Below are 22154 nucleotides of genomic sequence, written 5' to 3' on the forward strand. Positions count from 1 at the left end.
GAGCATATTAAAATAGAGAACAACAAGGTGTGGTAAAGGAAGTGATCACAAAACACATCATAGACTGCAGAAATGTAGAAGAGAGAACCAGTGTTCCTATGCCAATTCCTTGCTTTAAGGATCATTTTAGCCTAATCTTTCTACAGGCTCCATGGTTTGTTAAGGCACCTTAGCAAGAGCACTGCCTGACTTCTTGACTACTTGTCTATTTAATGCCTTAACGGTTTTGTTAAACGGGAGATTAGTAGAAAGCAAAAGGTGAAACAAACCTTTTTGTATTGATTTTGACAACAAAAACTTTTCTCTTGTTCTTTCTGTGAGAACAGTGCTATAGAGGCTTAGCAGGCCATGGCTCTGTTTCCTCAGCATACAGTTTAGTAGCTTCTCTTCCCTCAGTGGGCTCCCCTCAGCCCAGCACACATCCAAGAGCTCCCTGAATAAGTACTTTATTTCATCTGTTTGATGCTCCACCTCAAAAGTCACTACACTGAGAGCAGCATAAATTGTATCTACTAGTTCTCTTTTATCTAGTTCAGCTGAAAGCTCAGAACTGCTCTGAAGCCTCTGCAGGGATTTCAAGGAGTCACAAAGAAACTCGACAAAGATGTTTTGTAGAGAGCGATATTGCTGGAGTGAGGAGCTGTGTGTGCCTTGCTCCCCCTGGAAGAACTCCAGCAGGGTTTTTGCCCTCTGGGGAGCCCGCAGCAAAAGCTTCCGGAGAGCTGAAACAACATCCAAACTGAATTTGTGAGAACAGTCATCTCTTCTTTTGCTGTCTGTGATGGGCTTGTTCTGCGTGCACTCAAATGCTTCAAACAGTTCCTGGTGGGAAAATAATAAAAGAGTAAGCCTTTCAGACTACATTAATATAGGAAATTAATTATTTAAAAAATAGAAGAAACTTGAAAGCAAGCAGATAAATCAATTTAGAAACACCACACTACTAAAGAAATCCACTAATAATGGTCCACCTTGTCCAATATCTTTCCTAGAAGAGAGGATATGCCTCAATATGCAGCAAAATACAAAGAATCCTGTAAAATACAAATACACTATAAAAATCATATACAAGCAAGGAACCATAGCAGTGCCTATGGGATGGCTGAAGCACTGCCATATTCTACCTCTAAGCAATATCCTAATGTAACTGTATCTTGATAGGTCTCTAAGAGCATAATGATGTGTGGTTTTTTTTTTATCCTACTTTTCCAGATTTGTACTATCTATCCACCAACTGTATCATCCTCATCAATTTTTAAGTCTGATTAAAAGAAGGGTTGGGAAGGTGAAGGACAAACCAGTTGAATAGCACTCAAGCAGCACTTTTGGCACTCCTGGAATTATGTGAGTGCTGCCCTTGGCTGAATGAGACACCTCAGAGATTACATAGGGGTGAGGTGGTTGTTGTGCACAAAGAATGAGAACAGAAAGCAAGACCACAATACCTTTTTTTTTATATTATTTGCTGGATCAAAATGTAACTCTACCTACCAACATGTCTCTGACAGAAATTGTGACAAAGATATGAGATTATTGAATCTCATATTTCTGTGCAACACTGGTGGACAGTGCGGACAATGGTGGAATCATTCATGACCTTGGAGATGAGACAGTAACATGCACAGACTTCATTATTCATTAACAGACTTCAAGCAGATTTATTTTAATCAACATTAAGTTTACTTTGCTTGCTTTCATCCTGTAATTGCTTATTCTGTATCCTTAGTGAAATACTGAACAACTTTTCCTAAGCTGAAATAGCCCCTGAACATAGTACGTTTTCGTTTTCCTCTTAAAATACAGACAAACCAAAAAAGAGTATCTTTAAGGAGTTAGAATCTGTAGGACTACAAGCAACATCTTGTGACATTTCACATACCACATCAGATGCAAAACTGTTGCAACTAACATCAAATTAGGACAGTTCTACAGCTAGTAACTTTGCTGATATTCTGCTCCATACTTGCTTTTGATAGAAATCCATCTTTGCACATTTCTACATACTTCTCAAATAATCAGCCTGCATCTTCTAATTAATAAAAGAAAATGGATCCTGGATCTCAGAACACACGTCATACCAATCCCTAGGCAATGTGAGCCATAATAGTAGAGTATCCAAAAACTTCCAAAGGGGGAAAAGAGGTGCATAGGAGATGAAAATTAAGATCTCCAAAGAAAGAAAAAGAAAATACACATACTTTAAAATGTGTTTACTGACTAGAGTCTATTTTGGCTCACAGTGGGTTGTAGGTTTATGATTTTTGCAGGTATCTATGGATTGAAGATTGTGGCAAGCAGCTGCAGTCAGGACTGACGTGTGTTGAAAATAGCATGTAGAAAAACCTGTTCCTTGCCTGCCTGCAGCCTTCACTCTAGCCAGAGAAATCACTTGCAGGCACAGATTAACTTCACAAAGGGATCTGAACTGCACTCGCTCTCAGTTGCCTAGAAGATTAATAACACATTAACATCTCAGGCAGTTAGCAGGAAGCATTAACTTTGATCTGATGAAGCTGGGCATACTGCAGAACAAGAAGAAATAGGGTACAGAAGTAGCTCACCTTTAGGACTTCCTCAGAGACATCTTTCTCTAGCTCTTCCAAGAACAATAAAAATTCAGTTTCTCTCTGAAGAGCGACTGGAACAGTTCTCTGACACCATATAAGAATGGGTAATATATTAGTCAACAAAACTTTTGTTTACATTAGCATATAAACATAATCATAGCTATTTCATTAACACTTTGATGCAGACTGAAGTATCTCTCTGAAGGAACCTAATGCTAAATTAAAGGCTATTCCAGTCAGGTTCTGCTCTCACACCAGCTGATTTTATTTATCCACACATTTGGAAACAGAGCTCATCAAGAATCACAAAACCATCAATTCCTCAGAATGTAAATTTAAAAATGCAAGTCTAAGTAGTGCCAAGGACAAATTACTTTTAAAAAGAAGTATGCACATCCCTCACTATCTAAAGCTTATAAAGAATTGTCTGATGCCTGAGCTATTTAAGCTTTAATGTAAGAGAGGTGCTGCACAAATGCAGAAGTTGATACACTCCTGATTTGCATTTATATTAATGTGAAAAGCTAAAATGTTAACTTCTAATACCTTTTAGAAAAAAACTAGTTTTTCTCTTCAGTCTGAATATTACAGTTCTTTCTTGATAAATTTGTTAAAAGCAAAAGCAATGCATGTCTCCAGAAACCTTGCAAACTTAATTCCAAGAAACATGGGAAAGCCTACATTTAAATAAATAACTAGGGAGATATTCTGCACTTGGAAGTTAGAGCTATAAAGTGCATTTGGAAGTCATCAAGATGTTTCGATACCTGATTAATGGCAAGCCATTTTTCCAGCACAAGAAGCCAAAGCCATGCAGTTCTTGATGGGCTAGAATTCTGTCCCCATCTGCAAAAGCAAGGAGCATATATAGTGGATTATACAAGGCTTACTCCATATCCAAGATCCAGGAAAACACTGGCAGAGATCATTTTGACTTTGTATTTCTTTGAGTAAGATAAAAATAAACACAAGAGAGTAGCCAAACACAAAGGAAATAAATGCAGAGAAACCAGAATATTTGTGTTCTTGCACATCAACTCAGTGATTTCTTCTGTGCAAATAACTGCTTTTAGATAGGCCAAATACTACTGGCCTAGTTCCTCAAAACAATGAAATCTAGCTCTGGTCCAAAGTTCAGTCTGTACAGCTCTCTTTGAGCACTTCAGCAGATTTCGTTGAAATGTGACCACTTGCTAAACACTGCCATTTCCTGTTCTGTCTATTTCTACCAAAAAAAATGAAGCGAAGTTTTAGGTCACAGAACCCAAAAGCAGCTCTATATCCAAATTAAAAGTGAAGCAATGTACTAATTAAACAAAGAATCCTTCTAATTTCCATCAGCATTTCACATCTTCCAGTACTTCAACATCCTACACAGCTGAGAACATATTCAGTACTGTCAAAGGGACCAGGAAGAGGAGAAAGCACAATATTGTTTCCTGTCCTTTAAAAATCTCAGAACTACTAACTAAAGCCTTTAAATGTGATAGCCTAGCTATTAAAGATCAAAAGATTGAAAATTCTTATGTCTCATGTGGCTGTTAGCAATATTCACTTAACCACAAGCACACCTTTCCCCAGACTCCTTCAGCTGCTGTCAGTGTAAATTGTTTCTTAGAACCTTTACTGAAATGTTACACAAACTTTAATGTGAAGAAGTATGATCATCTGATTAGACAGGAGAAATACCAATAGCTCCTGAAGTGCTAGAAAGTCACCCTTCATATACACCTAACTGAATAAATAAAAAGTGAGATAAAATGTAACTGGCATTGAGTAAAACTGATGCCATTCCTAAATAGAGTGTGAGAGAAACAAGAAATCAACAGCATAATTTGAACTTCTTAGAATTGCAGTTTTAGAAATTAGGAGATTTTTCAAGAGTTGGAAATAAGATAACATTTCAAATAACTACACCATTGATCTTGGTGGTTACATTTCTAAACTAACCAAAGCTCCGTGTCACCGAAATGTAATTTCAAGAGATGGTCCCTCTATCTCAGTAAGGTCTGACAAAATCAGCTCTGAAATGCTTCCAAGTATTTTTAAGCTTGCATCAATCACCATATCAGCTACGTAAATGAACACAACTCGTTATCCCGGTGGGATGGGCAGCTTGCTAAGCTCTTGGTCAGTGATAAGACATCAAAGTTCAGAGAACAGCATCACAAGACACCTCAGCACTTAAGTGCTACTTCCCTGATTCTACCTGCCTCCCACAGCCAGCACTAAGCCAATTGCTCCTCCCCATTTCACATTCAAGTCTACGGACCCAGAGCAGTACCTTACTTACCTTACCCGCACGGGACAAGCTACAAGAGCCTGAAGAATTGCCTCCACCTTCCCGGGGCCGTCCCCATGCCACCGGCTCAGCTGGGGCAGGCAGGCCTGTGCGAACTCCCAGTGCCCGCGCCGTACGCACGCACAGAAAAACCCGAAAAGACGCTCCAGAGAATCCGCTTCTTCGTTCCCAAAGGAATACATCTTCCCGGGACGACGGGGTGACCCGGGGCGGGGTGACACACGCGAGGGCGATGCCGCGCTCCCTGGCGGGGCACGGCGCGCTGGGCTCTACAGCTCCGCCCCGGCACCGCCGCCCCGCGCCGCCGCCATCTTGGACGCCGCCTCAGCTGACCGCGCCGCCGGCCCGGCACGCGGGCAAGGCGCCCGCCCATTGGCCGAGCCTGGGTGGAATGTAAATAAAGCGCCATGTTTGTTTGGGGCGCCTGACGCCGCCGCCAGAGCCCGGGCAGAACAAGCCCCGCCCCCACCGACCACAGTCCGTCCCCGCTCACACATATCGGCCCCGCCCCTTGCTCGTGCCTCGCGAGGCTCTGATTGGCTCCCGCTCGGAGCTCCGCCCCCTGTGCGAACGCGGGGCCGTGAGGGGCGGGGTCGGTGCGGCCGGATGTGGGTGAGGGTGTGCTCGTAAATACACCCACATACAGCCGCAGAGTTGTACGTACAGCGCTACATGTGTGTGTGCGAGTATATGTACCCATAGCTGTATGATCCTGTTCATATACTTCACCCTGGTACACATATACATACATATACATGTATACATACACCCCTATGCATATATCTACAAATATAGATATAATTACACACACACACACACATATATATATATATATACATATATATATATAGGATGTACAGACCTACATGTAGGTGCATATACAAGGCTGTAAATTGTATATAAATATATATATATATATACACACATACGTAGTTATGCATTTGAGAGAGGAGAGAGTTGGTATCAATAAATAAATGACGTGGGGTTTGTATGTATTGGATATAGGAGTATGCGTATGTAGTAGAGTATCTTACGAGTGGGTTGTGCACACTCCCCCAGGTATTGAAAATGAAGTAATTTCCAATACCTGTGTGCAATGTGCGGGCACAGCTCCAGCTCCGCTCGGCGGGCGCTCCTTGCGAGCCCTCCCCGCAGGGACCAGGCGCAGAGGGAGTGACTCAGCTGCTGGGCCGGGTGGTGTCCAGCCAGTGTTCGGCAGAGATAAGACCCCCCTCAACATCCTCCCTTTATTCTGGGCTTTTTGTTTGCTTTTGTCCTGACACGCAAAACAAAAACTCCTCCGGGGACTGCAGCGGCGAGGCAAGTGTAAGAGGGAGAGCGGTGATGACAGAGGAGAGGTGTGCCAAAGTAAGTGACCGAATCGGTCCCCAGCACTCCTGAATGGAAAATACGGGATGGGAGCTGTGCCCACATGCATATGGTGGGACCCACCCATAAACTCTGCAAGAAGTTTGCAGGAGTTTCTACCATTACTTCCTTCATCTTCCCGAGTATTTCTCACCTGTATGTTAACTAGGTGTCCACAGATAAATGGTGTGTGGGGCAATCACGCCTCCAAATTTTCTTCAGCTGTCCTGGATGAACTATAACTCTTGAGACCATGTGGTCACAATTTGTTCTATTCAGTTCTGATATCCTGTGCCTTTAGTGATGATACTTATTATGGTGCACCTCTGCACAATTTCTCAATGTGCATTTTAAATTTGGGGTAGTATTTTGTATCTTGTCTCTAGGCAAGGAAGAAGGTTTAGTGGGACATGAGACCTCAGTGAGCATGAACTTCATTTATCCCGAGATATTTTATGTTTATTACCTGTTTCTAATTGCTTTATCCAGTTTAAAGTATCTTCCTATAGTCAGATTCTTTACTTGACAAGCCGTTTCCTTATGTAAGACATATCAAGTGCTTGATGCATTTCTTTTGTTACAAAGTTTAAAACATCCTTGCTGGAGTCACCTGTACAACTCCTGCAAGAGTAAATTTACATCATTAGCAATTAGTAGTACCACTGTCATTTTTGAAGGTAAATTTTAAAATTATTCTTCCAATATTGACCTTGTTAGGAATTAGAGGTTTATTAATATATCTGTGAAACTCTAAAGGTAGCTGGATGTAAATATCCAAGTGGGAAAATAAATTGTATAAGGTCCTCTTAGCAGAAGACACAACTAGTATAATAAAATTAGGAAATGAGGTACAGGCAAAACATTTTTTTATCTTGAATTTGTGTGCATATATTGTGCAGGTCTTCTAGCAAAACTGTCTGAATTTTTACCTTGGAACACTGGAATGATAAAGCTCTTTTTTATCTCAAACAGGGTCTGTTGTGCATTGCCTTGGAATATTATCAGTGTTACGCAAGTTGCTAGTAACATTTAGTGTTTTATAGCAGCTTCTTTCTAAGTGAATCTGCATGGGGAGTGATTACATGCTGCACTGTAGTATTCTGACATTTCCATTTTAAAACCATTTCTGAAAATGAAGCCTCAGAACATCCCTATCAATTGTTTCCAAGGTCTCTATAATATTTCCATGTCAGCTATGGCCTGTATTAGTTCCTCCAATGACCATCAAAGCTGTTAGAGAATTGCTTAGAAAAAGCAAATGTAGCTCAGATCTTTGGGTACAGCTTGCAACTACAGGTCTCTGTGAACAGGACAAAAGCAAGACAACATTTTTTGCCTCTGAAAAAGTGTGACTTTTCAAAGGCACTGTCACAAGAGGACTGGGATTGACCGTGAGGATGTGGTCAACATGCAATGGCAGGGCAGCATCTACATGGAGGACAGAGGCTGCCTGGCCTGCTGTAAGGCCTGATGGTGCCAAGTTAGCCCACCAAAATCTTGTAGCAAATTTGAGGTGGCAGGACAGAGTAGGTTCAAGCAGAGTCTGCACCATACATCATGCTGCCACAAAGCTTCTCACCTGCTGCAACCAGAGCAACTGGAGTGCTCTTACCAGATTTATTGTGTCATCAGAGTGCAAGAAGTACTTTGAGCTGGAAACACGTTGAAGTCCTTTTGTACATACAAAAATAAACCCAAGTCATATCAGGTGATCAAAGCAGCCGTTAAACCTGGTTTACCCACAGCATGACCCACTGAAGCCATTTTCACTGTTCCCTGCAGGTGGAGCAGTATGTTGGTGAAATTAAAGGTGGCCTGAGACCAACCATGAAACTCACAGTCATAGGCATGGTACATTCCAAACCCAAGAGGTAGGTGAAGGGACTGCTGGGGGTTTCACCCTGTTTTACATGCTCCTACCTTTCTTCTAAATCAGACACTTTTCTTGGAGGTATGTGCTCCTTGAAGGAAGTCAAATAAATTAACAATTTATGGCCTTATTTAATTTTCCTGCACTCAGACTAAGATTAAAAGGAGGGAGGAGTTAATTGTTCAGCCTTTCTGACTGCCCTGACAAGATTTTCTACTCCTTGCCCTTATCTACTGTGAACTGGAGGGAACACAGAAGTGGCATTTCTCCTTCAGGAAAAGGTGCAATTCTCAACCTGAATCTTGGTTGTCTGTGGGGGCTGGAATCAACACCATTTAAAAACCAGTTTTGGCACAGGAGCTGGAGGTTCATTGCTGTCTTTTACCTGGATAACAGCAACTATGCTCATCATTGCGCCTTTTTTGCATCTACAGCTATCAGCTCCACTGCTTCCACTGGTAAAGAGTATGCCAAGGTTTCTTTTAGGACACAAATGACTACATGTTGAAGGGTTTGATTTCAGTCAAGACAGAGGGAAAGCAACATCAGAAATCACTAGCATTCTACTGGATACTGGGGCAGGAAACAAAGACCAGCTGGGTCTCATCCCTTTCTCCAGCTTCTGAGCCTGTAGAAGCCCTGTGTTTCAGTCTGATGTTAAACCAACAGCTATCTCTAGTCTCTACAAGCATCTGCCATGTTCACCATGTCCTTTCACATTTCTGAAAGTTCCAGTCATTTAATAGATCTTTTTTCAGCTTTTCAGTGACTCTGCTGTGTGATCCAGTGGATGCCAACAAAGATGTCGGGCTGTTATTTACAGTTAACTTCAGTGAGAAATCCATCACCCGAAATGCACGAATTGCTGGGAAATGGGGAAGAGAAGAGAAGACTATTCCCTACTTCCCATTTACTGCAGGCGACACTTTCAAGGTAATTTTTCAGGTACTATGAATAGGGTAGAGAAAAGGAGGGGAAAAAAGCTGAAGTCTATGTATATGACCACAAACAGCCAGCCACTGACATTGCCAGGTTAACTAGTCTAGTGTGGCACAGACAGCGACAGTTCAAGCCCTGATGGGAAAGAGGCATCCCTTTCTCTAATCATAGCGAGTACCCAGTGGAGATTTGCAGTATCATTTCAGAAGAGGATAGGTTATTTATTAGGGGCATTTCAGAAGAACTGGTAGACTTTGTGCTTCACTGTCCCCATAACATTTAGTTCTAAGTCCATGCTGTTGAAATCAGCCCAGCTGCTAATCTCTAGCACCCTTCTCTGTCCTTTTCCACTGCAGATGGAGCTCTTATGTGAACACCAGCAAATACGAGTTTTGCTCGATGGACGGCAGCTCTGTGACTTCACTCACCGCATTCAGCCTCTGAGCTTGGTGAAAGCTTTGCGGATCTCAGGGGATGTCAAGCTTACCAAAGTGGCTTGAAAAAAGGATACCAGGATATCACCAGAGGACTGAGGAAAACGTACTGTCTCTTGTCTCAGACATGTTTTGTCTTTTTCCTCTGGCTGATTCTGAAGAGTGGGAACTGTATCATTTTAATTCACTGATGTGTTTGAGATACACACTTTTTTTCCCCCCATAAACACTCACAACAATTGCAGACCTATGGCTGGTGTTGATAAATCTCAAAGCCTTTGCTGAGATACACTTCTGGCCTCCCAAACGGCAAGATTTATGATGTTATGCAGTATCTCACATCCTTTTGGCTCCTTACCCCCTCGGGCATACCAGGTGGCAGAGCTCAGCCCTCTGTGGTGGGTGGCTGTTGTTAGTCTTGTGACTAGAACTGGGCATTATGCAGGTGGTGGGTCTGAGAAATGAGAAGCAGGAGATTTTCTTATAAATGCATAAGGGTGTCTGATGGGCCCCAGCAAGGCTCACATTATCAGGAGAGAACTGCTTTTTCTGGAAGCTCTGCTCAGTCAGCACAAAAGCATCTGTGCCTCCCAGCAGAGAGCAATAAATGCCTTACCTGCCTTACCCTGTCTCTTCCAGGCAGCTCTTCCAGAATTGAAAGGTTTTGACAGCTGTGGATTTCACAGTCTTCTCTGGACCAGCCCTAGGAAATGGTATCTGCAGCTGAAACTGCACTGCCCATTCTTGTTCTTGCATATAATTAAAACTGCACCTTTGTTGGCAAACTTCTTTACGAGCTCTCTTAAATATTTGAATGCGTGTAAGTGTTATGCTGTTATTTCGTTGTTCTACCTTCTGAGGAAAATCCTAAATGCATGGCTATTCTAATAAATAAGCATGTATCATGTTCTGCCTTTGGTGATGAAAGGACTTCAGTACACAACTAAGAGAACAAAACATCTATACAGAAATGAATCTGTGGATAGAGGGTTATCAAATTCCTCTATGACTTCAGAGAAGATATAGAGCATGCTGCCTTTTTAAAGGCTGTGCAGAATCTGGCTGTCAGATACAGGTACTCAGATAAAACAAGACTTTTTATGAAAACAGTGTATCCAGAAGGCTGATTGGGTATTTGAAGAATTTCCTACATTCCATTTTACTCTCTGGTGTCTCAGTTTTTATATAAATCTAAAATTATAGTGTAGTAAACCATTATTTTTCATATATTCAAGCAGACCTCTGAGAAAAATCACATCTCTAAATAGCACAGGATATTCAAATGCACTATTTTTTTTTATTTGATGATATCAAATACAAGTATAGTAGACAAATAATGGAAAACAATAATGACTTGAGATAGAAAAAGCAATAGTGAGGACTGCTACTGTAATTCTCTGTCCAAATGGTGCTCCAACATAAATGGACTTATGGTAATTATCAGAAGGAAAAGTCTTGCTTTTATGGCTGAGGAATTTCTTCCAACATATTCAATACCAGAAATTGTCTGGAACTTCCACTGTTTTGATTTAATACTCAGGATCCTGTTCTGACGTGGGACATTACCAGCATAAGAGTAATCTATATGGGTGAGGAGCAAAATCCTTTGTTCTTTTCCAGTCTAACAGAGAACTAAATAGCAGAGCAGATGGATGGACAGACAGACCCCTTGTTTGTTTTGCAATGCATATTATCCTGGCAGCTGGGTTGTGGCTTAGCACAAGATTCATGTGGTACGCCAAGAAAGGCAGCCTCAGACACCAGCACCTTTCATGATTTATACATTTCAGTCTTAACTAGATAAGTTTATGAGCCCCTTTATAAAGGGGAAAGGAACAAGACAATTCTGCTTTAAGATAAAGCACAACATGGATCTGTCAGACATAGACTAAATACTTGTATAAAAGATCCTTTCCTTCCATCTTGGAATATCTCATCGTTTCTTAGTAAAGCCCCATTTGTCTGTATCCACCTGTTTTTGTCCCTTGGTTAGATGGTAAATTCAAGGAGGAGGGAATTATTCTGGATCTACTTGATTTGGTCTGCATGGTCTGCCAGGAACTGGTAGGTGCTATGGTGATTCAAATAATGAACATTGACTATCAAAGGAAAAACAACACTCCCAGACAATGAGAGCAGGAAGTTGGTCATAAATGTAGTTTGTCATTTGGCACGGAGTCCGCATTACTCATGTCAGCGGTTTGATTGCCTCAATCCACTGCACTCTCTCTGCCTTGGAGCTGGCCTGGATGTAATAATGAATGTCATTTTTGGTAATGATTTTGAAAAGGTTGCCTTGCACATTGCCCTTCACTCCTGCAGAGAAAAAAAACCCGACAGATCAGGAGAGTGCACAGAGAAAATCTTTCTGGCAGATGTGAAGGTTCATAGGGAAGAATTTGAATTTTGTGAATGAGGGAATCAAATCTTTCTTTTTTTATTATGGAGAAGACATCAAGAACTTTTGTGTCTGATTTCCCTCTTCAAAACCTCTGGAAGTGTTCAAGGCCAGGTTGGATAGGGCTTTGAGTAAACAGGTTAAGTGGAAGTTGACCCTGTCTGTGGCAGGGGGATGGAAACTAAATGATATTTGGGGTCTCTTCTAACCCAAACATTTGTTGATTCTACGATTCTATGAAAATATAGTATAGACATTCTTAACATAAATTGTATGAACTACTGTGCACTCTACAACATAGCTAAAATGTTCTCTGTTTAGATGGAGACTAATACTTGAGTTATACAGTGGAATAATGATCCCCTACTATTTTGCACAGTAGATTAGATTTTCTCCTGCCCATAGCTAGGTTCCTCTTAGCAAGGATCTCTATTGTTCATCATGTGCCCCTGCCCCCAGAAGAAAGCTTTTTCAGACCTTCTCTTTAGAAAGATGTTCTGTATTTGATATCTACGCATTGTGCTTACTGTCATAAAATAAATTGCTTTAATAGCAGAAACACTTGCCTATGAGGCTGAAGCTCTAGACAAATGCCTGAGTTAAGCCTATGCTCCAACAGAACTGTTTTTTATTGCTGTCTTTATGTCTCCCTGCATTTGGGTTCTAGCAGGTCAGAAAGGAAAAGGTAATAGCATAAGTTGAGAGGACAAGGAAATGGATGGCATCAGAGGATGCCTCAAGACTTGGAGGCATACAACACCCAAAAAGAATGTGTTTTCTCTTTGTCTGTTAACTCTGGAATATTAATCAGTCTTAGGACTGTCTCAGAGGTCATATGACTAAGAAAAGCCCATATAAAGAGAACTCCCAAGGCATGTAGAAATAGCACTAAAAAAAAAACAGTCCCCTTTGGTGTGGACCACCTGGCAGTACAGGGATTTGTAACATGCCTCTTCCCTTGCTTGCAAAGGGAAATGGAAAGTCAGCCCACTTGTGCATACAAGCAGGCACATCTACAAACTCATACACAAAGACTGTATTGCTATGGCATACATATAAATGTATGAAAGTTTAGAGGCTTGTGCTCACCTGCTGGGACTCCATTGTCCTCCAGAGCTGAGACAAGACAGCCACGAAGAGAGAATCCACCTACTGGCTTGTTATCTTCCTGCAAAGAAAAAGGAAACAGGGCATAGCTGGAAAATATCATCATTTCCCAGAGCACATGCATTACTTTTATGAAGCTGGAGACATAATGCCAGTTTTTCCAGGCATGAGATATCTATGTCACAAGAGAAATCAATTAGAACATGTAGTTAAAGGCATTAATATATTTTTTCAGTCCCAGATGTTTCTCTGATGTAGCTGGGCATGGTGTAGATCAGTTAAAAGCACGAGGGTAGGCAATCACACTTCAAACGTATGTGTGGTTTTATCAATAAGAACATACTGAATTATATATATTTCAGTAAGTATTTAGCTTGCTGCTTTTCACTGAGACTGTATGACAAAAATCTGGCTCTTTTCCCTAGGTGGCTGGCACTCTTGTTTCTCGTCTTCAGGTTCCACAGTTTCAGCTTATAGCCTTACAGGGATAATTTGCAATGAAAAAAGAAACACGAAGGAACAGGAAACAAAAAATGAACTGGCTCCATAAGCTCTAAGTATGTTGTTTCTAGTCACATAAAGCATTTCTATATATGTTCTTCTTGCAATCCTGTTTGGCTTTGTGGTACCCTAAGTATCTGAGTTGCTCACATTGATTATTATGTTCATGAACATTAATTCTACTTTTGATGAGAAAGTTTAAAACTGAGTAGTAGAAATTCCTATAAATACTTTGGCATTAAGAAGACCCTATTCAATGCTGGAAAAAGGATGTAAAAAATCCCAGTATCAGTATGATCCTCAAATGGTGGGATTTCAGCCCAGAAAGATCACAACCCAGGGAAAAAACCCTGCAGGACCATGGTCCCAGACTGCGAGAGTACAGCCAGGGACCAATCCCAAGAAGACTGCTGCTGCTTGGCTAAGGAAAAGGAATCTCACTGGGAAAAAGGACAGAAGATACAGGGATACAAAATCCTACAAGGACAACTAAGGTCAGAAAGGTCTAATTCCTAAAAAAAGATAGAGAAACCCAGAGTGATAGGAACATTTACAGCATAACTGTATCATCACTATAATGTTTATGTTTCTAAAAGTATTTCTGGGGATGGTAATTGTAAATGCAGGCAAACCCAATGGGAAGAAATTACGATGTCTGACTCAATCCAGAAGGCTGAATTATTTCTTTATTATAACTATGCTAAAATACATTAATATGCTATATAAAAGGAGGATACTAAAACTACATCCTACTTTCTCTGACTCTAACACAACTCGTGACCCTCTCGCTCGAGTCCAGACACAGGTGGATTGGATTGGCCATCAGGCTCAAACAATCCTCACCATAATCCAGTCAAGCACTCACTCCAGGTAAACAATTCTCCAAACACATTCCACATAGGAAAAACAAGGAGCAGAAATAGAAATTGTTTTCTCTTTCATTTCTCTCTGTGCACCTCTATGAAAAATCCTGAGAGGGAGAGAATTGTGCTTGCCACAGATGGTAACTTCTGACTCACGTACCTTGGTGGGATCATAGTAGTGCAAAAAAGCAGGATCAGCTCTCAAAACAAATTTTCTCACCTTCCAGTTTTTCCTCTTGTGACCCTGAAAAATAGAAGAATTAAAATTGCTACCTCCTGAAATGACCATTTACTAACAGGCTGTAGGGGAGACATAAATAAGTACCAAAAAAAGAGGTTCTGGACCCAACAGATAAAAATAATTCCTAACATCTTGTTAATTCCCATGATCTTCTTCTTATCTTTCTTCTTCATACTTTGACAATTCCTTCATCTCTTCCTTCCCTGTGCAGAGAACTAAGAAAGCATAGTGACAGGAAAAAATGGTTATATCCCTCAGTCCTGCTTTTCATTTCAGATTAAATGTGAGTTTCAGATTAAAACCCCATGCTGTGTGTGCTCCAAAGGGCTTCTGTCAGGTCCTATGGCAGCTCTTAACTCTTTCACTGCAGCCCTCTCACTGCTGCCAGGCCTATGCCAGGCTCTGGGAGCATCCCTCTCCTGGAGGTTTGGTGCTGGGCTCAGGGCCAGCCCGGGGCTGGGGCTCTGGGGCTGTCCCTGGCTGCCACTGCCCATGGGCAGAAGCTCCTGGGCAGCTCTCGTGTCCTGTGTTGACACTGCCAGCCTGTGGGGATCCTGCAACGCCCTGCCAACCCTCATGGCACCCTGGCAGCTGGAAGAGGGAGAGTTGGGAAGCATCTGGTGATCCAGTTTGCACAACACTAAGGTTGGAGCTCTGGGGCCCCCCTTAGTGTTTGCACAACACTAAGGCTGGGACTCTTACACTTCAGAGTAAGGGTGTGGCCATGCACTGCAGGTACGATTCCATTTGCAGGTGGCTATGTTACGCTTTGAAAGAGTGATTGACCCTCATCTTGTTCATAGCAAGCATTGGAAACTACATCTTGCAGACCAAGGGTCAGATCTTGGAACAGTTATTGCCAACAGGTACTTGTGCCCAAAAAAATAAGTTTCACTACCCCCAAAGCACCCATGAGTACACGATGACTGCTCACAGGTAAATGTCCACTTCATACAAAGGTCAAGACACTCAGCTTTGAAATTTGTCTGTGGCCAGCAACACATCCTCACTGTTCACACTACCTGGATGGGATAGGTTAAACCAACGGAACGGTGGCTCTGCGTGGAAATAGATGTAACACCTCTGGTAGGATTTGGAGTTTGTGTGGTACTTCTGCTTTTGATGCTGTTTTGTACCTTTCAGTATATGCTCAATATGTACACAATATCCAGTTAATCCCGTCTGAGCAAGTTCCATAGTTCACTTCTTTATAACTGGATACTTTTAACTGCAATGCCTTATATACGCTCAGGCAAGTTAGTTCTGCTAGGCACATCTGTGCAGCCATCACTGTATAAGTCACATTTACTCTCTAAGAAACCCTAAGAGCTGTACTTTTTCTTGTCTCCCGAGGCAGGTTCCAAGACTGTGCTTACCTGTTTCACTAAGAATCCTTGCTTCACAATTGTGCCACTTAATTCAGAGATGTTAAAAGGAACCTCTTCCTTGGAACTAGTATTTTTCTTACTGCTCTCAGCCTGCAAATAGGGAAAAGACATTTTTAATCTAAACAGACATTTAAGTACAAAATTCTGCTTTTCCCCCCCATTTTATTTTCCTTAGCTGTTTTTAGCTTATATTTCCTGAGTAAATTCTACTCCATAGCTCTGCTGCTCAGCCTTGTAGGAACAAGACTCACAGGCAACAAATTACAGCTGGAAATCTGTACATGCTGGGTATAAGTGCTGTGGCCTTGAGCTGTAGCACAACTACAGCACTGCCTCTAATACATGCAGACACAGCACTACACTCCAGGATACACCTCCTTTCGTGCCTAATTATGTAATTTGTAGATCCCTCCATATCCATGTAGCTATTTGGCTCCAGCAAAAGTCCCAGTGTTAGTACTACTAAAAGACTAGAGCTGCTCTTCTGCATTTACTTTCTCAGCCTGCACATTTGCTTTGGTTGCATGCTGTGCACCTATACCCCAAACCAAGTGTGTGATGAGGGCCAGAGGAGGTGCCTGTGTGGGGAGCTGCATCACTCACAAACATGTAGAGTGCGGTGGAGTCGTCGAGAAACTTCTCCGAGAGGTCGCTGGAGCGCGTGGCCTCAGTGCTGCGGACTCCCACGGGCCTGATGAAGTTCTCATCCATCAGCATGGATGCCAAGGTGACGGCCTCGAATCGTGATACAGCAAAGCCGTTGGAGATGAGCCAGTCCACCAGGGCGGAACCTGCAGGAAGAAAGGCAGCTCTCATACCAAGACAGTGTGCTCTTCTGAGGGAAGGCAGATGGTCTCCTACCACACAGGTTTTCACTTGCAGAAACATTTTGGCGCCATCCCAAAGATTTTCAGAGAAGTGCAAAGTTGACCAGAAGTCTGAGGTTCTAAGTGTGCTTCCATACATCCAGAGAGCAAGAAAGAAAGGTGTTGGAGAGCTTGGCTGCAATGCCAGGTTCCAGTGGGCCAGAGCTTATCTCACTATTAAGGCAGTACAGTAGCTCCCTTGTCCCTGCAATGTGGCATATCAGATGTGAGGTGGCTCTTTGCCTGCCAGATGTACCTGTGAAGGTCTCTTTATATCTGTTGCCTTGATCCAAATTGCGGGTCAGCTTAATTCCAGTGCTGCTGTCATACATTCTCTCCACTATATTGCTGCAAATGAGAACACAGCACAACATCAGCAGATGAGAGAGACTAGCAGAAATAGCTGTATACTTTTGTCAGTGCCAGGGATGTCCTCATGATTACCCACATAAGGATGAGAAGTATTCTAGGTACTCCCCCAGAAGCACTGTACCAACTACATTCCAGGAAAACTTTATTTTCCCGATAGCAGCATTAAACAAGATGCCTCACAAAGTATCTTTCAATTCAGAGCACTGCAAACTGATCTACAGTCAGCCCAATTTACCTGTTCAATAAAATCAAATTAATGTAATTCTTTTGTTTCTTAATCAGTCTCCATTTCCTCTTATTTAAGATGATGCACCCTAAAAATCCTAGTCCAGATTCTAGATATCACCTTTGAAAACTCAGCAGCAGGGCACAAAGCCACTACCCAGTGCTTCTCTGATGTTACATCTTTTGAGGTAATCCATCTCCCCTGTGAGAACATTTGCACCTGACTAGGGAAGGTATTCAAGCCAGCAGTGAGGTCCTGTGCAGAACCCATATACTCCCAAAAGATGATGGTCAGGAAAAAGTGCATTCCCTGGCTAAAGTATGTGCAAACCTAGGACAGGGCAGCCAGTTCAGAGGTTCCTGGCCACAGAGGAGCAAATCTGTGCAGAAAGGAGCTTCCCTTGACCCTCCCCATCCATCAACTGCCTGCTTATCCAGGCACTTCGCAAACTACAGCAACAACAGAAGAACAGATCATATACACTTACTGGAGGCTGATATTTTCTAGCAGTTTGAAAGAATTCTTCATTCTGTGAAGTTCTTGTACCTGTACTGGATGACCAGCATGAATAGCTCCAGTGATGTCCAAAGCCCAAGAGTCACGTTCCTCCCTGGAGCAACATTCAAGGAAATAGTCTGTATTGGTTTTTGTCTTTAGTTTGATGAGTAGCTGTGGAGAAAGGACAAAGCAATAAGATAATTTAGTTATTTCGCTCATCTTGCATTTTGCTTTTTTTAGCCTGGCCCAAGTGATACAAATAAGTCTGAAAGTGCATCCCACCCAAGCAGTTCAGAGCAATTCTTGTTCAGAAGGATGGTGGGCACAAATCTGGATTGGTTTTGGTGAGGATTTTTGTTTGTTTGTGTTTGGTTTTTTTTTTTTTTTTTTTTTTTTTTTGGGGTGGGGGGGTTGTTGGCTCTTCTGTCCTCCTCAGATCCTTGGGGTTTCAGTCATAAACATGGTTTACATGCATGGAGCTCCTGGTACTTAGAAGAGAGCAGACCACACAGATACTCCCCACAGAAGAAATCTGCATTGCTGCTACCCATAGGAGAGCAGAAAAACACAGGAGGAACATTTTCTTCCAGAGTCCTCTTGCTGAAAACTTTATACAGCAGCAATATCTCATTGGTGAAGGAAAAATGATTCTGATCTGGCTGTCTGGGAGCACCCCATGGATATCCAGGCTTTTATAAAGACAATACCTGATATAAAGACAACTACCACAGGTAATATTTCCATTTTCCCCCACCCTCCTCAGGTTCTATTGGGTTGTTCATGTCCTCTCTCCACACACTGTTGGGCTGATGCACTTACATTTTTTTCTCTTCACTGTGTGGTACAGGAGTAGTGGTTGGGATTGTTTTTTTGTTAATAGCTGACTTACATTTGGGCACAGGGAAGAGACACAAGGAGGGATTCAGTGCTTGTCTCGGTTATACTGCTAGAGGCATCTTGCTTTTGGCTGGGCCTAATTCTGGAAGCACCCCAGTGGTATGGGTGCAGTAATCAAAGAAGCCAGGAGGAGAGGAAAATATAGGAAGAAGTTAGAAAATGAGTGACATAGAGAAGAGATACATTTTTCCAGTCATACCGGTCTGTTCTCATATTCCAGGCACGGACAAGTAATAGTGCAGCCATCCAAAAGGATTCTGCCCTTTGGAGTAGGCTCCTTCTTTCCTCCTTCAATTTTGTAATACAGCAACTTATCCTGAAGCAGGACAAACCATCTCACTTTCCAGTTACGAACAACATGTCCCTGGAGGGGAAGAAATCCACACAGCTGATTGTAACACAAGCATTGAGAAATGACCATATTTTCTTCTTGGCTTCTTGTATGAAAAGAAACACAACAAGTCATTGTGAGTCCTGTTCTCCCTGAAATACACATTTTAAGTAACAAAATAGCAAAGCTCCATTACTATAAAATCATATAGAAATATAAAAGTGCTGTGCTCTTTCTTCAGCCTGGAGAACTTTGCTGGCACAAATTGTTTCTTGTAAAAGCTCACATGAACTATCCCAAAGTGCTGATGTAAGTGCACACCTGTCTGCTGACAGCACAGGCAGAAACAGGGCTAAATCCAAAATGTGTGAGGGCTCTTGGCAGCCATCTCCTCCTCTCTGGTGACCCTGGGTGGTGTCTTTTTCATTTTGATAAGCCTCTAGGTGCCAAGTGGTTTTGCAAGCACTTTGCTGGGTGAATTGGCTTTTCCTTACATCCCCCACTTACTGCTAATGAGAAATTCATTTCAATCCCACCTGCCTGTAATCTGCTGGGCTAAAATATTCCCTGTGCTACTGTTTCCTGTAAAGGAAATATGCTTTTTGATGACAAAAGACTGAATGAAGGCTGCTGTTGAATGCCTCATGGATTATATAATACAGACAAATCCTCCTAATTTTCCTCTGTAAACAGCCCCCAGCTCTCTTCAGTCTAGTTAAAGGACAGCAAAGCCAGTGAGGGCTGGCACTGGCAGGCTTAGTCCTGTCTGATGATGTCTGGTCCAGCTTTGCTGTGTAAGAAGCTGACTTGTGTTTCTACGGGGGACGGAGCGTTACAGCCAGCAGGCAAAGCAGGGGGTAAAGGAAGCTCTGACACCTGGGAGAGGGTGGGCATGGCTTGAAGAAAGAAACATGTAAGGTCCAGTTGTGGCATGAATCAAAGCTTGTTAGTTCTCTGTAAATAAAGGGGAAGCCCAGCAATCTCCAAGTAAAGGTGGAGTAATGAGTCTTTTAAATCCAGAGCACTGTAGAGCCACTGTTTTCTAGTCCATACTAAATACAATTTATTTATCTCATGTTTGTTCTTTCCTTCCCTTTGTGTTTCTTATTTTTTTTTTCACTTGTTCTAAAGTTACTTGGCCATTTTTCCTGTATGTTCTTTGCTATGGCTTTATTCTTTCCTTCTAGAAAATGTTCTCTTTTCTCAGGAGATCGCCTTACCTTTTTTTATTTATCTTTACCTAATTTCACACATTCATTTTGTATATATAATGCATTACAGTACATAATTTTTCCATTGTTCTTCCATAATTCTCCCATCCCATCCCATCCCATCCCATCCCATCCCATCCCATCCCATCCCATCCCATCCCATCCCATCCCATCCCATCCCATCCCATCCCATCCCATCCCATCCCATCCCATCCCATCCCATCCCATCCCATCCCATCCCATCCCATCCCATCCCATCCCATCCCATCCCATCCCATCCCATCCCATCCCTTTCTCCTTTTTTCTCTGTGGATCCCTGGTTCCCTTGTCCCTCAGTTTCCTCTAGTCATCCTCTTTGTGCTCTCCTTCCTGTCAAGCTGCGTATTTGGGTGATGTTGTACAGACTGGCAGTCACAGCTCTGTGTGCTGCCAGTAACCTATTCCTCTCACACACTTGGTGCCCATTTGAATTCAGTAGTCACTTAAGAGCCAAAAAGTACAGCTGTAGCCCAGAGAGGAGACTGGGAGCGGGGACTGCTCTGCCCTTGCTGCAGAAGGCAGGAAGGAGAATAGCCCCTTTTCCACACAGAACTCCATATGGCCAGTATCTGGCCGGCCAATTGGCTGGGAGCCCTGCCAGGAAAACTCCTGACCAGGATTACCTTCATGTTAGCACCAGAAACACTGCCACGTACTGCACAAAAGCATTTCCCTAGGCGTGGCAAAGCTTTGAACAAACCTCTCAATCACATTTTTTTCTAGGAAATCAAGGGCCATATTAATCATTGAGACAGGTTCTTGGTACTAAAAGCAGTTTATGCCCCGTGCTGATTTGCCTCCTTGTGTTCCAGCAATGATTGACTTGGTCCTATAGGGAGAAGTATTGGGAAGGTTGAAATCTTTTCACCACATTTTGGCTAGAATTTTCTAACAGCACTGCTTGAGGAGATTGGAAAAAATAAGTTATTTCAAAAGCATTTTTAAGTTTGCATTGCTTTGATCCCCTTCAAAAAGAATAATCTTTTCTCCATTCTCTCATGTGGAATGGGAAACTCTGCACAGACATGTCACAGAAGAAGGCACAAGCTATCTTACCGACCCAAAACTCCTCCTGTCTCTCCATCCTCCCGTGGTGTCCCCCCTGCCGCCGTGGGCTGCTCCCTGCAGAGGTGTGTGCGGGGTGCAGGCGGATTGGCTTTCTAACACCTGAGTAATCCCGATGGCTAATTCACCTTCCTCTGCAGGAATGCCAGCACGGGGAAGCTTGCGGGTGGGTAGCGGACAGCTGCAGTTCGCGCAGCTCTCCGGGGAGCACCTGCACCAACCTGGAGCAGCTCCTTTCCCGGGAGCAGGAGGAGCCGCTCCCACCCAGCGCCCCGCGGGGTCCCTCGCCGGGAGCTCGGCTCGCTCCGCTCCTGCTCGGGAGCTGCTCCAGGCCGGAGCAGAGCCGCCCGGAGGGGAAGCACAGCACTCACCCGTTTGACGAGGAAGCCCTCCTTCAGCACTCCAGCTTCTTCCTCCATCGTGGCCGGCAGGGAATAGAGCAGAGCCCCCGCCGAGAATGCCTGAGCCCTGGCAGCCTGTCCCTCTGCACATGATTTGTTTAAGAAAGCTCATTTTTCCTTGCTCCCCTCCTCCAACGTGACGCATTCTCCCTCCCCTGTTTTTTTTTTTCCTCCCTCCCTACCTGTGAGACATTAGTTAAACAGCGAGCTGGCTCTGATGTATTACCTGCCCTCGGGGAAGTAAAACAAAGGGATGTCTAAAAAGGATCT

The 22154-nt window shown here is 42.9% G+C and overlaps 3 protein-coding genes across 12 annotated transcripts in view; 1 reads left to right on the forward strand and 2 right to left on the reverse strand.

The window, feature by feature from the left end:
- The window catches only part of ZFYVE26 (zinc finger FYVE-type containing 26), a 49036-nt gene extending 43751 nt beyond the window's left edge, over positions 1-5285 (reverse strand). For 4 of the 6 annotated variants that reach the window (XM_030274493.4, XM_030274491.4, XM_030274492.4 and 1 more), the window contains exons 1-4: positions 4861-5282; positions 3335-3413; positions 2562-2651; positions 270-822 (exon numbers count right to left, since the gene is read on the reverse strand). In XM_030274493.4, the coding sequence (XP_030130353.4) occupies positions 270-822; positions 2562-2651; positions 3335-3413; positions 4861-5051 (913 nt within the window). In that variant the 5' untranslated portion in view covers positions 5052-5282. Of the gene's footprint in view, positions 1-269; positions 823-2561; positions 2652-3334; positions 3414-4860 lie in introns of all 6 variants that reach the window. The other 2 variants (XM_030274490.4, XM_041716667.2) reach the window with 2 other exon arrangements.
- A 736-nt stretch (positions 5286-6021) lies between these two features.
- Positions 6022-10387, forward strand: LOC101233692 (galectin-related protein A). Of its 2 annotated transcripts, XM_004174462.6 has the most exons (5): positions 6022-6237; positions 8020-8108; positions 8866-9040; positions 9403-9586; positions 10120-10387. In XM_004174462.6, the coding sequence occupies exons 1-4, from the start codon at positions 6214-6216 to the stop codon at positions 9544-9546; spliced, it is 432 nt and encodes a 143-aa protein (XP_004174510.5). In that variant the 5' UTR covers positions 6022-6213; the 3' UTR covers positions 9547-9586; positions 10120-10387. The 2 variants fall into 2 exon arrangements, with proteins under 2 accessions (XP_004174510.5, XP_072786218.1); XM_072930117.1 differs by having other exon boundaries at positions 9403-10387.
- PLEK2 (pleckstrin 2) lies at positions 8820-22016 on the reverse strand. 4 transcript variants are annotated; one of them, XR_012056356.1, is made up of 10 exons: positions 21855-22016; positions 19037-19201; positions 17930-18111; positions 17101-17192; positions 16582-16769; positions 15967-16068; positions 14510-14593; positions 12968-13046; positions 10097-10183; positions 8820-9934 (listed from the first exon to the last, which is right to left on the reverse strand). XR_012056356.1 is itself a non-coding variant. In XM_072930116.1 (9 exons), exons 1-9 carry the CDS (start codon positions 21900-21902, stop codon positions 10161-10163), a joined length of 963 nt encoding a protein of 320 aa, XP_072786217.1. In that variant the 5' UTR covers positions 21903-22016; the 3' UTR covers positions 8820-10160. The 4 variants fall into 4 exon arrangements, 2 of the variants coding, with proteins under 2 accessions (XP_072786217.1, XP_002199458.2); XR_012056355.1 differs by having other exon boundaries at positions 8820-9623; positions 9773-10183; XM_072930116.1 differs by having other exon boundaries at positions 8820-10183.
- Positions 22017-22154: the final 138 nt, after the last annotated feature.

Source organism: Taeniopygia guttata, chromosome 5 (assembly GCF_048771995.1).
Source record: "Taeniopygia guttata chromosome 5, bTaeGut7.mat, whole genome shotgun sequence".
Classification (NCBI taxonomy): Eukaryota; Metazoa; Chordata; class Aves; order Passeriformes; family Estrildidae; genus Taeniopygia; species Taeniopygia guttata.